The sequence below is a fragment of the Dasypus novemcinctus genome, chromosome 13 (assembly GCF_030445035.2).
Source record: "Dasypus novemcinctus isolate mDasNov1 chromosome 13, mDasNov1.1.hap2, whole genome shotgun sequence".
NCBI classification, from domain to species: domain Eukaryota; kingdom Metazoa; phylum Chordata; class Mammalia; order Cingulata; family Dasypodidae; genus Dasypus; species Dasypus novemcinctus.
In genome coordinates, this window is record NC_080685.1 from 62,962,867 (window position 1) to 62,980,423 (window position 17,557).

The following is a 17,557-nucleotide window of genomic DNA, read 5'->3' on the forward strand; positions in this document are numbered from 1 at the left end:
CAATAAACCAGAGTGTAGGAGTTGAAGTCTGTTGAGGTTCAGGGCCTGGCTATCACATGGTCAGTCCAGAGATTCAGGTCCCCTGGGTATACATTAAACCCCAGCACCAACTACAGTTCTGGTAAAAGTAACAGGAGAGGCTTGTGAACAAAGATCACATCTGAGTCCAGCTTCATCACACAGAAACACAAACTCCAGAGCAGGGCCAACTGACATGGCACTGAACTCCATCTGCCATGACCATAGAAACTGGGTCTCTGTAGCCCTCAGAAGAACCAATACCTGGGGTTGTATCTACTTTATCTGTCTCTGGGATTCTGCTCAGGTGTGCATAAGGGCAACCCCTCTGATAACCGCCCAGCTCTTTTTAGAGACTCATAGCCATATAAACTCATTTGTCCTTTCCATTTCCCCCTTTGATTCAGGTCAAAAAGCATTTTTAACTCCTGATATTACATGTAGATTGAGATATTCTGCTGGTCCGAGTTGACCGTTTTATTCAAGGTCATTTTCTAGTTACATCATCAGCTGGTACTTGGTAGTAATCCCTTGGTGCCAAGGAGGCTCATCCCTGGGAGTCATGTCCCATGCTGGGGGGAAGGCAATGCATTTACATGCTGAGTTTGGCTTCAAGACTGGCCACATTTGAGCAACATGGAGGCTCTCAGGAGGTAACTCTTAGGCACCCTGCAGCTCTAGGCCTTGTTCTTATTTCAGGTGCACAGGCTCCCATGCATAATCATTAGTATCAAGGGCTCATTGTTGGACCTTCATTCTTTTTTGGTCTTTGCCATTGCACTTGGGGGATTTTTGCTGTTCCTTTAGGGACTGTGATAGAGCTCCCCTGGCTAGGAACCCAGCACTCCCTCAGCTGTAGTTTTTAATTGTATCTACTATGAAAATATCCAAACATTTTTATATACCCTGGATATATGTCCTGTAGAACTCCCTGTCAACCATGTGTCCCCTGTCAATAACATCCCACACCAGTATTCCTCCCCTGCCATTGTTTAACCTCTCTGTGATCCAAAACTTCTTCAAAAGTGAAGCCCAATATATTGCCAGGTTCCATTAAAGTAAAATGGAATATAGTGATGAGTTTAAAGGTTAGATATAGAATACATATTAATTTAGAAAAATTAATGTAAAAATAAATTGGGGTATCAAAAAATTTAAAAATGCAAAAGCTTTGTTTTTGATGTTTTGCCTTCCATCACTGCAATAATTGTTGCCCTGTATGCAAATTGGCAAGGCAACTACTTCCGTCTTTTCCTCTGTCTACATCCTATCTTTTTCTTTTCTTTTTTCTAATTATTAAGCTTATCTTCACAAAAGTTTTAGATCACAGTAATTCATATATACAATATACAGTACTCCCACGTATCCAACATAAAAACCTTTTCCCTTCCACAGCAATAATCTTTTTACCTATTCATACTATATTTCTGAAACTGATGTACAGACATGGAGACAATAGCTTTCAAACAAGGTAACATTTGTGTTTACATTGTGGTTTATATTTTAGACTATACAATTTTCTAATTTTTTAGTTATCTTATGTTTTACATTATGATTTACATTTTAGCCTATAAGCCCCTATATATTTTTGGTGTAATTTTACATGTCTTATATCCATCCTTGCATACTCTTGTGGAACACTTCTATTGCCCACAATTTACATTGGTTCCATCTATTCAATACCTCTTACCCCCTCCCCTTAGGGCCCACAGTGACAGTCAATCTTCATTGCTTGAAGGGCCATGTTCAGAGATACTTGCAACAGTGTTGAGGGCTTGACATGCTCAACTGCCCTAAAGCATTGGAAGCCACCATTTCTCTTGAGAGATACAATTCCCTCTATTTGAGAACATCAGTCCTCCCCAGGATGTGGGTATACCTTCACTCTCATTATGTGGGTCTCTAGCCAATGATATAACATACTATGGCAAAATGAGCACTCACACACTCCCTAGAAGCCTGTCCTGCATCAGATTATCCCCTTTAAGCATCTTAAACAGGTAACTTTCCTTATTATATTTTTGAAAAAGTTTTTTCAGCATTATACTCTCAACCGAATACCTGACAATCTCCTATGTTCGTATGTTGCCCCACCCTCCCCCCAATTTCTTGGGCAATATTACCCATCCTCTCATTCCTAGCCCCCCTCAAGCCTGCAAAGCCCCACCCAGAGGTAACCCTGTGCACCAATTTGATCTCTTCCTTGTACAAATACTTACCTCCTGCTTATCAGATTTCACCCATGTAGGTGTCAGCTTACATCCATCCTCGACCCTCCAATTTCCTTTAAGCCTATCATCCAGTCTCTAGCTCTCTGAGGCAGCTTGGTTTACTTATTTCATATCATTGAGGTCATGTAGTATTTGTCCTTCAGTGCCTGGGTTGCTTCACTCAACATAAGGTTCTCAAGAGTCATCCATGTTATCACATGTGTTTGTACTGTATTTGTTCTTAAAGCTGAGTAGTATTCCATTGTATGTACACACCACATTTTATTTATCCATTCTTCTGTTGATGGGCATTTGGGTTGATTCCAGCTTTTGGCAATATGAACAATGCTGCTATGAACATTGATGTGCATATATCGGTTTGTGTCCTTGTTTTCATTTCTACTTGAAATATACCCAGCAGTGGAATTGCTGGGTCATATGGCAAATCAATGGCTAGTTTTTTGAGAAACTGCCAAAATGTCCTCCAGAATGGCTGGATCCTTCTGCATTCCCACCAGCAGTGGATGAGTGTTCCCATTCCTCCACATCCTCTCCAGCATTTGTAGTCTTCTGTTTTTTTCATAGTTGCCAATCTTATGGGAGTAAGATGGTATCTCATTGTAGTTTTGATTTGCATTTCCCTGATAGCTAGAGATTTGGAGCATTTTTTCATGTGCTTTTTAGCCATTTGTATTTTTTCTTTGGAGAAGTGTCTGTTTAAATCTTTTTCCCATTTTTTAAGTGGGTTGTTTGTCTTTTTATTTTCAAGATATAGGAGTTTTTTATATATGCAGGATATAAGTCTCCTATCAGATATATGGTTACCAAATATTTTCTCCCATTGTGTAGGCTCTCTTTTCAACTTCTTGACAAACTCCTTTGAGGTGCAGAAGGCTTTAATTTTGAGGAAGTCCCATTTATCTATTTGTTCTTTTCCTGCTCGTGCTTTTGGTGTGAAGTTCATGAAGCCATTTCCTATTACAAGGTCTTGTAAATGCTTCCCTGCACTGCTTTCCAAAGTCTTAATGGTCTTGGCTTTTATATTTAGGTCTTTGATCCATCTTGAGTTGATTTTTTATAAGGTGTGAGATGGTAATCCTCTTTCATTCTTTTACATATGGATATCCAGTTCTCCAGGCACCATTTGTTGAAAGGTCATTCTCTCCCAGTTGAGAGGATTTGGCGACTTTATCGAATGTTATATGACTATATATATGAGGATCTATATCAGAACTTTCAATTCGGCTCCATTCATCAGTCTGTGTGTCTCTCCTTGTGCCAATACCATGCTGTTTTCACTACTGCAGCTTTTGTAGTATGTTTTGAAGTCAGGTAGTGTGATTCCTCCAATTTCGTTTTTCTTTTTCAATATGTCTTTGGCTATTCAGGGCCTCTTTCCTTTCCAAATAAATTTCATGCTACTTTTTCTAGTTCCTTAAAGAATGCTGTGTTGATTTTTATTGGTATTGCATTGAATATGTAGATCACTTTGGGTAAGATAGACATCTTAATAATATTTAGTCTTCCTATCCATGAACAGGGAATATCCTTCCATTTATTTAGGTCTTCTTTGATTTCCTTGAACAGTCTTGTGTAGTTCTTTGTGCATAAGTTTTTTACAACTTTAGTTAAATTTATTCCTAGGTATTTGATTTTTTATTTACTATTGTAAATGGTATTTGTTTCTTGATTTCCTCCTGAGCTTGCTCATTGTTGGTGTACAGAAAAGCTACTGATTTTTGCGCATTGATCTTATAACCTGCGACTTTACTAAACTCATTTATGAGTTCTAGAAGCTTTGTTTTAGACCTCTCAGAGTTTTCTGTGTATAGGATCATGTCATCTGCAAATAATGAAATTTTGACTTCTTCCTTTCCAATTTGAATGCCTTTTATATCTGGTTCTTGCCTCAGTGCTCGAGTAAGTACTTCTAAGACAATGTTAAATAGAAGAGGTGATAGTGGGCATCCTTGTCTTGTTCCTGATCTTAGAGGGAAGGATTTTAGGATTTCACCATTGTAAATGATGTTGGTTGTGGGTTTTTCATATATACCCTTTATCATGTTCAGAAAATTTTCTTGTATTCCAATCTTTTGCAGTTTTTTTTAATCAAGCAAGGGTGCCGTATTTTGTCAAATGCTTTTTCTGCATCTACAGATATTATCATGTGATTTTTTTCCTTCAATCTGTTTATATGGTGTATTACATTGATTGATTTTCTTATGTTGAACCATCCTTGCATACCCGGAATTAATCCCACTTGGTCATGGTGTATAATTTGTTTAATGTGTTGTTGAATATGGTTAGCAAGTATTTTGTTGAGGATTTTTGTGTCTAGGTTCATTAGAGAAATTGGTCTGTAATTTTCCTTTCTTGTGGTGTCTTTGTTTGGCTTTGGTACTAGGGTAATGTTGGCATCATAGAATGAGTTAGGTAATGTTCCTTCTGTTTTGATTGTTTGGAAGAGTTTCAGCAGGATTGGTGTTAGTTCTTTCCAGAATGTTTTGTACAATTCACCTGTGAAGCTGTCTGGTCCTGGGCTCTTCTTAGTTGGGAGATTTTTAATGACTCATTCTATCTCTTTACTTGTGATTGGTTTGTTGAGGTCATCAATTTCTTCTTTCATCAATATAGGTTGCTTATCTGTTTCTAGGAATTTGTCCATTTCCTCTGAATTGTCATTTTTGTTGAAATATAGTTTTTCAAAGTATTCTCTTATGATAGTCTTTATTTCTGTGGGGTCAGTGATGATATCTCCTTTCTCATTTCTTATTTTGTGTATTTGCATCTTCTCTCTTTTTTTCTTTGTTAGTCTAGCTAAGGGTTTGTCAAATTTGTTGATCTTCTCAAAGAACCAGCTGTTGATTTTGTTTATCTTCTCAAGTGCTTTCTTATTTTCTATTTCATTTAGTTCAGCTCTTATCTTTGTTATTTCTTTCTTTCTTCTTCCTGTGGGGTTACTTTGTTGTTTATTTACTAATTCCTCCAAATGTGCAGTTAGTTCTTCAATTTTTGCTCTTTCTTCTTTTTTTGATGTATGAATTTATGGCTATAAATTTCCCTCTTAGTACTGCTTTTGCTGCATCCCATAAATTTTGGTATGTTGTGTTATCATTTTCTTTAGTTTCAAGGTCGTTATTAATTTCTTTTGAGATTTCCTCTTTGACCCACAGTTTTTCTAAGAGTGTGCTGTTTAATTTCCATATCTTGGTGTGAAATCTGGCCCTCTGGCCCTTGCAGATTTCCAGCTTCACTCCACTGTGGTCAGAGATATTATTTTGTATGTTTTTTATCTCTCTGAATTTATTGGGCCTTTCTTTGTGGCCTAGCATGAAGTCCACCTTGGAGAATGATCCATGTGCACTTGAGAAAAATGTATATCCTGCTGTATTCAGGTGTAATGATCTGTATGTCTATTAGATCCAGCTCCTCTAATATACTGTTCAAAGTTTTTGTTTCTTTATTATTCTCTTTTGAGATGTTCTGTCCAAAGTTGATAGTGGTATATAAAGTCTCCCACTATAATTGTAGATGCATTTATTCTTTCACTTAGTTTTTCCAGTGTTTGCCTCATGTATGTGGAGGCACCCTTGTTAGGAGCATAAATATTTATGATTGTTCTTCTTGAAAGATTATCCCTTTCACTCATATGTAGTATCCTTCTTTGTCTCTCACAATTGTTTCACATTTAAAGTCTATTTTGTCTGATATTAATATAGCTACTCCTGCCTTTTTTTGGTTATTGTTTGCTTGTAAGATTGTTTTCCAGCCATTCGCTTTCAACCTCCATGAATCCCTGGGTCTAAGATGTGTTTCTTCTAGATAGCATATAGATGGGTCATATTTCCTTATCCAATCTTCCAGTCTGAATCTTTTGACAGGTGAGTTTAATCCATTGACATTCAGTGTTATTACTTTCAAGGAATTGTTTATGTTAGCCATATTTTGTTTGGACTTGTGTTTTTCATATTTTGTTTCTTTTTTTCCTTCTCTTATTGTCTTTTTTGTTGCTCTTACACTCTCCTCCATCTCTGCTTCTCCTGTTTTTTTCTTTCTTCCTGCAGAACACCCGTTAGTATTTCTTGGAGGGCAGGGTTCTTGTTGGCATACTCTTTTAATTTCTGTTTATCTATGAATATTTTGAACCTCCATCATTTTTGAATGCTAGTTTAGCTGGGTAGAGTATTCTTGGTTGAAAATTTTTTTCTTTTAGTATCTTGACTATGCCATACCACTGCCTTCTTGCCTGCATGGTTTCAGATGAGAAATCGGACTTAATCTTATGGAGACTCCCTTGTATGTGATGGTTCTCTTTTCTCTTGCTGCTTTTAGAATTTTCTCTTTGTCTTGAGAATTGGATGATTTGACAAGTATATGTCTTGGGGTGGGCCTGTTGGTATTCATGATGTTTGGGGTTTGTTGTGCTTCCTGGACATGTACATCCATCTCTTTCAGTAGATTTGGGAAGTTTCAGCCTTTATTTCCTGCAACATCCCTTCTGTCCCTTTTCCCTTCTCTTCTCCTTCTGGGATACCTACAATACGTATGTTTGTGCATTTTGCATTGTCATTCAGGGCCCTAAATCCTAGCTGGATTTTTTCTATCTTTTTATCAATCAGTTCTACTATCTGTTTGATTTCAGATGTACTGTCTTCCACATTGCTAATTCTCTCCTCTGTCTCTTTTAATCTGCTGCTATTTGCTGAGAGTGTATTTTTGATTTCTTGAACTGTGGTGTTCATCACCATCATATCTGTTATCTTTTTGCGTATGTCTGCAATTTCCTCTCCAAGTGTTTTCTTCATATTGTTAATCTCTTCCTTTACTTCATTAAGTTGGTCTCTAATATATGTTTTGAGATCTTTAATTACTTGTCCAATGTTCTGCTCCCCTTTCTGGTTTTTAATTTGTTCATTGGAATCGGCCATGTTTTCCTGATTATTGGTTTGGTTTGTAGTTTTTTGTTGCTATCTGGTCATCATTTTATCTTGACGGGTTTGATTAGTTCCTTAGCTTCTTTGTCTAGTCTTGGGGATTAATTAATTATTGTTCGTGCATAAGTGTTATGTCTTCTCTTTGTCACTTTGTTCTTCTTACTCTATTTTCTTGTTGCTGGCTAAGTTCACTTTGAAGGAAAATATTAGGGCCAGGGAAAGCAAAATGAGTAAGAAAAGATAATGTGTAAAGTAGTATTGGTAATAAATGTTAACAGAGCAACTATGTGAGATCTGGGAGAATGGATATTAGATTCATGTAAGTTGTGTAGAGTTATAGCAGTGAGTAGAGTACCCATAATGAGACAGTCAACTGAATATGGGGAGGAATATAGTATGAATTAAAAAGCCAGTGTTTTCATGAGAGATGGAAAGAGAAAAGAAAGACAATAATATCAAGAGTGGATAAAAGACAGAAAACAGAACAAAGATATTAGAAAGAAAAAGTCAGACAATTTGGGGGCCAAAGAAAGGGAGGTGCAATGTAAGAGAAACAGTAGATGATGGAGGATAGAAAGATGTGGGGGAAAGGGCATAGTGTAGGTGGCCAAAATCAATACACACAGAAAAGAGAAAATGGACGATGAGGAAACACAGCAAGTGAGAAGTGCTCCCTGCAGCACCTATTATATAAAGAAAATGAAATAAGATAAGAAGAAAAAGAGAGAAAAGAAAAAAAAGAGAAGAGAAAAAGGGAGGCAAAGAAAAAGGGGGGAAACAAGCAAGAAAAAGAAAAAGTGAAAAAAAAAAAACTAAATAAATGAAAAATGACCTTGGGGGAGAAAATGGGAGAAAAGACCAGGAGACAATGCAATATTAGTAACCAAGACAAAAAAAACAAAAAAAAACACAAAAAACCAACGTTTTAAGCTTGGAATCCTCTTTGCAGTTAAATAATACACTTAGGGATCTGACCCTTCCCCCTTTCTCCTTTCCTCACTTCTCTCTCTCCCAGGGCAGCAGGAAAGTTGCCTGAGAGGTCCAGTAGGAAATTCGAGTAGGTCCTTTTTGAACCAACTCAACACAGAATACTATGGCTCTTTATTTCCAGTGTGAGATTACCTACACCTCACCAGAAGCCCCAAATATGCTATTGGAAGCTTGGATAGCACCTCCTACAGTTCCTCCCCCTTAGGTGTGCTAGGAGAGGTCTAATTGATTTTCTGACTCCACTTTAGACCAAGTTCCTATCCCAGGATGTTTAGGTAAATTGGGCTTTCTCAGCAGATTCACCTCTCCTTTCTTTCTAGACTCTCCCCAAGACAGCTGGTATACTCCTCCAAGTTCAAGGAGAGAGAGAAAAAAAAAAAAAAAAAAACACAAACACCAAGGGCTAGGGAATCAAGGACCTCAGATAGACCTCAGGGCAGGGTGGATTCAGGGATGGGAAGTCAAGGCGTGTGAGTCTCTGGAGCATGGGCCACCAGGGTTTAGGGGACACAGACCTGGGAACCACACATCCAGTTAACAGGGGACCTGGGAGCACCACAGCACAATACAGCCTTCAGGGATCCCCACAGCTGGGCGCCAGCCCTAGGGGGAGGGGTCCCGCCCGCACCCTCTAACCTCTGTGTCAGAAACCCAAAATTCCACCTCAATCCCCCAAAACAGCCCACTCAGGGTTTGAGAGCGCCAGTGCACAACAATGATCTCAGGGACCACAGCGGATGGGCTGCCAGCCCAGGGGGAGGGGTTCTGCCTACAACTTCTGACCTCCATGTCAGAAACTGAAAGTTCCACCTCTTGCAAGAATCTCTTCTGTCACTGTCTCACCAAATCAACATCCAGACACTTCCTGCCCTGCAAGCCCCCAAAACAGCCCACTCAGAGTTTGAGAACACCCCACACAACAAAGATCCCAGGGATCACCGCAGCCCAGCTCCCAGCCCTAGGGGGAGGGGCTCCACCCAGAACCTCTGACTTCCATGTCAGAAACCCAAAGTTCCACCTCTCTCAAGAATCTCCTCCATCACTGTCTCACCAAATCAACTTCCAGACACCTCCTGCCCTGCAAGCCCCCAAAACAGCCTGCTCAGGGCTTGGGAACTCCCCAGTACAGCAAAGCCTTCATGAATTGCCGCCGCTGGGCTGCCAGCCCCAGGGGGAGGGGTCCCACCCACAACCCTGAACTCTATGAAAGAGACCCAAAAATCTACCTCTTGCAAGAATCTCCTCTGTCACCATCCCACTAAATCGACATCCAGATACCTCCTGCCCTGCAAACACCTGAACAGCCCAGTCCAGCAGGACTCCAACCCTACTCAGCCGCTTCTTTGCAGGAGAGATTATGAGGTGCACTCACTCAGATGCCATCTTGCCCCACCTCCCTTTATTATTTCTTTTGTTACTTGTATACTTGGGGTCATTTTTAAGAATCCTTCATTAATCCAAGGTCCTGGAGATTTCCCCCTATGTTATGTTCTAAGAGTTATATGGTTTTAGCTCTTATATATAGGTCATTGATCTATTTGGAGTTAATTTTTGTGTGTCTTTTTTTAAATTTTGGAGGTTTTCTATTTCAGAGTTTGAAGGCTTGCTTACTTCCTGGGTTAGTTTCTTCTGACTAGCTGTCAATCTTTGGAGTTCCTTGACTTTTATATCACATGGCAGTTCACCTTTCTCTGCCAGGTTCTATTGACTTCCAGCTTCTAGCTGCTCTCCTTCTGTGTCCACTATCCTTTGCCTATAAGGACTTCAGCCATATTGGATTAAGGCCCACCCTCATTTAGTTTGGGCACCCCTTAACTAATAACACCTTCTATTTCCTATTTACAGATAGGCTCACATTCAGTGCACCATGTGTAGGGATGGGAACAAACCTTTCATGGGGGCCATAATTCATTCCCTCATATAGGGTAACCATAAATCCAGAGTTGTCTGAGCAGTTTGTTTTTTCCTGTTGGCCCAGGACAAGAATTAATTTCCCCCTTTTACTCTCAAGTGTCCAGATTTGAGTGATAAATTATATAGTCTTTCAGTTATAGGCTAAAATCCAATTTATCACCATTCAAATGGAGATCAAATTTGTTGCTGTGTACTTTTAAGTAAGGTAGTCACACAGTCTCTGCAAGGGACCTTCACCAAATACCTCTCTCTCTTTTGCTCTGTGGTTATAAGTATTCTTGATAGGTATAAGGAGCAAACTTAAGACCTCTGAAATGACAACAAGAACACACAATGGGAAACGGATGTGGCTCAACCAATTGGGCTCCCATTTACCATATAAGAGGTCCAGGGGTCAATGCCCAGGGCCTGCTGGTGAGGGCAAGCTGGCCCACACAGAGTGTCAGCCCACGCAGGAATGCGGTCCTGCATAGGAATGCTGCCCTGCATGGGAATGCTGCCCCACAAGGGAAAGCCGCCCTACACAAGATTGCAGGCTGATGTTATAGCTGGCACAGCAAGACAACACAGCAAGAGACACAGAGGAGAGAAAATAAGAAGATGTAGCAGAACAGGGAGCTGAGCTGGCACAAGAGAGTAATCGCCTCTCTCTCACTCCAGAAGGTTCCAGGATCAGTTCCCAGAGCAGCCTAGTGAGAATGAATATACAAACAGACACAGAAGAACACACAGCAAATGGACACAGAGAGAAGACAATGGGGGGAATGGGGCAGGGGGAAGAAATAAATAAAATAAATCTTAAAAAAAAAAGAACACACCTGTGTCCAATATCTAAAGCATATGCCCCTTATTTTTTTATATCTAGCATTTTTCACTTCAACTTGGAGTTCATTTATGAAGAAATGTAGATTTACCCTTAAAAATTTTTTTATTTAAACATTTCTACAATTTGCAAGCACTCTTAAATTCTAAGCAATGCCACCCTCTTCCCCCATTTTTTGGCAACCACTAATCTACTTTTCTCTATGAATTTTCTTTTACCAGGTATTTCATATAAGTAAAATCACACAATATTTGTCTGTATGTGACTTGCTTATTTCACTCAGCCTAATGTTTTCAAGGTTCATTCACGTAGCTGCATATCTCATTCCTTCTTAAGGCTGAATAATATTCCATCGTGTTTATGAAACATGTTTTGTTTACACAATCATCTGTTTTGTTTTTAAAGATTTATTTATTTATTCCCCACTGCCCCCCCCTACAGTTGTCTGCTCTGTATTCATTCACTGTGTGTTCTTCTGTGTCTGCTTGTATTCTCATTAGGTGTCTCATTAGGTGGAGTGGTATTCTGCATGGGCTGGCACTCTGTGTGGGTCAGCTCACACCAACTTGCCCTCACCAGGAGGCCCTGGGCATTGAACCCTGGACCTCCCATATGGTAGACAGGAGCACAACTGCTTGAGCCATTTCCGTTTTCCACATTCATCTGTTTTTGACTACTTGGGTCTTTTATACCATTTGGGTATAAAATGCTGTTATGGACATCCATGTACAAGTATGCCTTTGAGTCCCTGTTTTCAATGTTTTGGGGATCTATAGCTAGGAGGAGAACTGCTGGGTCATTTGGTCATTCTAGATTTAATTAAAGAACCATCATACTACTTTTCTCAATGGAACATGGTTTTACATTCTCATAAACAATGCAGGAAATGTTCCAATTTCACCACATCCTGTCAAACCTTTTTAAAATTTTATTTTAAATAATGTCCATCCTAGTGGTATCTCGTTATTTTGATTTGGATTTCCCTAATGACTGATGATGTTGAGTGTCTTTGTATGTGCTTATTGGTCATTTGTATACCCTCTTTGAAAGATGGTTCTTCAGGTCCTTTGTTCATTTTTAATTGGGCTGTTTGTCTTTTTCTTGTTGAGCTGTAAGAGTTCTTTATATATTCTGGATAGTAAACCTTTACCAGATATATGATCTCAACTATTTTCTCCCATTTTGTAGGTTGTTTATTTACTTTCTTCATAATATCCTTTGATATGAGTTATAAACTAACTTTCTTTCTATATGGAAAGCCATTTAATCCTCACCTGAAGAGCCCATTCATAATATATATTTAATCCTCACATTACATAGCTGAATTTCTGGAATCTCTAGTACACTATGTTGACTTACGGGTCTATTATACTAACTAGTGTATTATACTTTCACTACCCTGTTTTACTGACTGAATATTTATGGTATATTATGAAATCTGATAAGGCAATTTCTTTCTCATGTTTTCTTAAATAAAGTGTGGGGGTTTGGGCTCTTCTTACATGTTTCTTGTCTGATATATATTTAGATGGGTTTGTTGATTCCATTAAAATTATGTTGGTTGTGCACTGAGTCTCAGCAGAATTGCAATACCTACTTTCCAGTTCATTGGACTTACCCAGGTCAGCTAACAGGGTGTGAGAATGGTCAACCACCACACCAGGGAACCGAGAGTGTCTACAACTGCAAGAAGGAGAATTGCATCCTTCAGCCATGTGGGATCTAAGCCCCTCTCAATTTAGAGATGGAGTGGGCATCGCCATCCCAGGGTCCACAGGACAGAGGAATATAATATGGATTAGAGTGGACTTGCTGGTATTCTACTATAGAACAGCTGTGACTCTAACAATGGAAGTGATTTTATCATTGATGTGAAGACGGTGGCCACAGGAGTTGCTGAGGGGAGGGAGAGGGAGGAAGAGGTGTGATAGGGGCATTTTCTGGACTTGGAGCTGTCCTGAATGATATTTCAGGGACAGAGGCAGGACATTATATATCCTGCCATAACCCACTGGATGGAGTGGGGGAGAGTGTGAACTACAATGTAAACTATGATCCATACTGTGTGGCAGTGCTCCAGGAGGTATTCACCAAATGCAATGAATGCAAGGAATGTGCCTGAAAGTGGATGTTGATGCGGGAGGAGCAGGGTGGGGATGGGGAAATGGGGTATATGGGAACCTCTTATGTTTTTTAATGTAACGTTTTGTGTGATCTATTTATCTTTTTTAAAAAGACAATATTAAAAAATAAATTTTAAAAAATCATGTTGGGAATTTTTTGATTGAGTGCATTTAATGGTTCTGTAAATGCAGTCATGTTACCTAGAAGATATATTTTATGTGATATATTGAGAGAAATTCATTAATTAACCAGAGATTTGCCTACAGTGTAGAACTGGGGGGCAAATGATATGTTCGGAGCTACCGGGAAGTGTTTTCTGGATTTCTTCATCATTTACCATGGCTGTATTCAAGGAAAGCAATAGATAAGAGGTCCCAGAAGAAAAATAATGGGAGAGATCCCAGGAAATAGGTGTAACAGGAGAAATAAGAAGGATTGGAAACACTTAGCTCAAGAAACACGATGTCTCAGGCTCCACACTGACCTGCCCCCAGAAATGTAGGTCTGGGCCTGGAGGCTAGAGTCTCCCCAGCCTCTCCACACTAAGGGGAGCCTGGGGGCAGGGCCAGAAGGTCTGTCATGTGCACACTCTGTAGGAGGACTTGGCATAATCACGCTCTGCTACTCCTGCCCACTGGGGCTCCTGGCTGTTCCCTTTCCATCCATTTCATTTTCCCCAGCAGCCGCTTTCCCCTTATCTGCAGAGGAGTCAGTGGGCTCCAGACAACAGAAGCAGGGGCTTGACTTTCAGACATACCAGCTTAAATCCCTGTCCTACTGCAGACCAGCCGTGAGGCTGTGGGAACATACCTTATGGAAAACGGAATAAAGTGATATATAGAATAAGCAATTACAAACAAGTAGATTTCATTATAACAAGTGGATTTTTATGGATAGGAAGAGAGTGGGCCCGCTGCTTAGGAGATGATTCAGGCTTTAGGGCCATCCATGTCTCCTGAGAGTTTACAGAAAGAAATTGTATTTAAAAGAGAAAGGATGGTGAAACTATATTAAGCCCCAGCTGTGTACATGACAATGTTATATTCTTCTGGAACATGCAAAGGGAATTAGGTAACTAGAACATGACAAATTTGCAGCCTTTAGGAATCTCTCTTTTAGTTAGTGAGGCAAAACCTCTCAAAGAAAAACAACATGAGAAACGGCAAGGCAGAGCGTATTAGCAGTATGGGCAAAATAAAAAACAAATTTAGCTGAGTTTTGCTGAAGAGTTCCAAATCAATGGAATGTTTTAGAATTTTCTGGGAGAAGATTTCTTTTTTTTCTTTTAAACTCACTTTTATTTATTTTTTTAGTATTTGTTTTTTAATTGTCTTTTTTTAAAAAGATACATAGATTACAAAAAATATAAGAGGGAAGCAGACTTGACCCAATGGATAGGGCATCTGCCTACCACATGGGAGGTCCGTGCTTCAGATCCCAGGCCTCCTTGACCCGTGTGGAGCTGGCCCATGCACAGTGCTGATGCGCACAAGGAGTGCCCTGTCACACAGGGGTGTCCCCTGCGTAGGGGAGCCCCATGCACAAGGAGTGCGCCCTGTAAGGATAGCAACGCAGTGCGAAAGAAAGTGCAGCCTGCCCAGGAACGGCACGGCACACACGGAGGGCTAACACAGCAAGATGATGCAACAAAAAGAAACACAGATTCTCAGTGCCCCTGATGAGGATAGAAGCAGTCACAGAGGAGCACGCAGTGAATGGACACAGAGAGAAGACAACGGGTGGGGGGGGGGGGGAGGGAAGATAAATAAATAATAAATCTTAAAAAAAATATGAGGTTCCCATATACCCCACACCCCATATACTCCCCATTCCTCCCACATCAACAACTTCTTTCATCACTGTGGCACGTTCATTGCATTTGGTCAATACATTTTGGAGCACTGCTGCACTGCATGGATTATAGTTTACAGTCTCTTTCAGTCCATTCAGTGGGTTATGGTAGGATATATAATACCTAACATCTGACCCTGCAATACCATTTTGTACAACTCCAAGTCCAGAAAATGCCCCCATATCACATCTCTTCTTCCCTCTCCCTGCCCTTAGCAACTCCTGTGGCCATTGTCTCCACATCATTGATACAATTTCTTTCATTGCTAGAGTCACAATAGTTCTATAGTAGAATACCAGTAAGTCCACTGTAATCCATATTTTATTCCTCCATCTTGTGAACCCTGGGCTGGCGATTTCCACACCACCTCTAAATTGAGAAGGGCCTTAGATCCCACATGGCTGATAGATGCAATTCTCCTTCTTGCAGTTGTAGACACTCTCGGTTCCCTGGTGTAGTGGTTGACCACACTCACCTTCCTGTTAGCTGACCTGGGTAAGTGCAATGAACCAGAGAAAAGGAGTTGCAACTCTGCTGAGGCTCAGGGTCCAGCTTGCACATGGACAGTCCAGAGATTCAAGTCTCCTAAGTATACCCCAACCCCAGCGCCAAACACAGGTTCAGAAAAAGTGACAGATTTCTTTGTGTTTGTGGTTCAAGATTTAATGCTGAGTGCAAAATAACATGGCATCATAAAAATGTAAGTGGTGGTGGCTTTTTCTAAGTTGTAGAGAGTGGTATTTGACAAAGGCTCAAGTGTAAGATATAGTAAATTAGTATCCAGTAAATTGCTGATGGGCTTGGTTGTCATTAAACAAGCAGCCAAGTATCTTGCATTGACTGGATTAGAGGTCAAGAATAAGAAATGTAGTGGCGTTTAATGAAATTATAGTTTATAGAAATTTGAAAAGCTGATATGAAAGTGTTAATTCTCACTTTACATGCAAAATTTGAAGCCATGCTTATTTGCTTAAATTAAAAGAAAAAAAATGAAATTCTTATTATTTTACCCAGATGGGCTAAGTGAATTGTACTACATCTGTTTATGCTGTTTCCCCATGATGGTCACTTTTTTTGGCAAACAGAAATACCTGTCATTAAAGGTTTATTTTTTGTGTGCTTGTTTTTTGCTTTTTTTGTGTATTAGATTTCACCATGAAATTTTGAATTATAAGAAGTCTATTCCTCAGGTAACACACAATCAGCTGAGACTGGGGAAGCAGCTGGTGATACCATGACTTCTGGACTCTTCTTTCCTTCCTTCCTAGGCCTGTTTTATTGCGTTCACTTCCACCCATTGCATTTCTTGAACCTTGCCTTCCTCTTCCACCTTCTCTCCTCTACGCAATCCCATCAAAATCCCTTTTTCATGTCCCTTTCTCCCAATCTCTTCAGTAACTACAGGCTCAGGTAAAGGGTTTGCCACAGGAGATGGGGACCACCTTTTCTTCTTTAGGGCCATTACCTTCACCGAGGACCAAAGAGGATACAATGTACATGGCTGAGAAAATTCTCAAGAGAAAAATGGGTGAGCTATGGGTCAAATATTCTTGGTCCTATTTCAGGGTGAGCTCTTTGAAAGGAGTAACTGGTCATCTTTCTCAGACAACTCTACTTCCTGCAGAAACTTGTAGATTGGTTCTCGAATGCTCACATGACGTGGAACTTCTTTAGACCTCATCAGCTTCATGCAGGGACTGTAACAATGATAACAAAAGTAAGAGAAACCATAGATTCCTAACAGGCATGAGGCGTTGAGCATCACATGCCAGCAGAAGTGGTGACAAACATGATGTCTCTGATGTCATCATCTTGCCATGTGTAGCTGGAGACAAGTCCATATAGAATAAAGCCCACCTGTATCAGCCAGGAGCCCATTGTCAGAGACAGAAAGGTCTCAGTCAGCCAGAGGTGAGACAAGTCTGGAGGCCACAGCTCTGCTGTCAACACCAGCATCAGCAGGAACACCACAAAGATGAGCAGAGAATGAACCTGCAGCTCTACCCCTGTTGTCCCCTGAATATGTGACACAAATAATAGTAGAAGCACATAAAATGTTAAGATCCAGATACCTAGCTCCAGGTCCACGCATCTCTGAGGCAGCAAGTTCTTGCTCATGATGTCTACACAGCCATTGAGGGTGAGTAAGATGAACATGATGAGGTGCTGCCACTCTTTGGAATACATAAACCTTGGTGGAAGGTCCCTGTTCATTAGGATCAACCCTCCTTTAACACAGCCAATCTCATAAGCTATCAAGAGAGAGCCAGTAACCAACTTCAGCAAACCTCCATAGGATATTGTCCACAGCCAGGCCCATCTCCCTTTATTCCTGGGAGGGCATGAAGGATGCAGGAAAGAGTCATTGAATATCACAGCTTTAGAGACCAAAATTGCCTGATTCAGGCTATGGAATACAAGAAACAGCCCTGGGTACACATGACCAATAAAGTTTCCCATTGAACCACAGGTTTGCCTAATGAAGGAGAGACACCCAAATCTCAGGCAACACCATACCTACTGTGGTCACTTCAAGTTCTGGACTTTGAAAATAACTGCTTCCACCAGTTTTTTTTTATCACGTCATCCCACCCACTGCTCCCCCACAGAGAGTAATGGGTTCTTGAGACAAGCCTACACTTTTGGTGGTTTATGGCCTCATTGTTGCATTCCATTCTGGTACATTGGTAAT

The 17,557-nt window shown here is 40.3% G+C and overlaps 1 protein-coding gene across 1 annotated transcript; it reads right to left on the bottom strand.

Annotated features, from left to right (window-relative positions):
- Nucleotides 1-16,426: 16,426 nt before the first annotated feature.
- On the bottom strand, nt 16,427-17,325 carry LOC101426195 (transmembrane epididymal protein 1-like). Its single transcript, XM_012529235.2, is given in 2 exon segments — nt 16,427-16,644; nt 16,647-17,325. Coding segments are annotated over 2 exon segments (897 nt in total).
- Nucleotides 17,326-17,557: the final 232 nt, after the last annotated feature.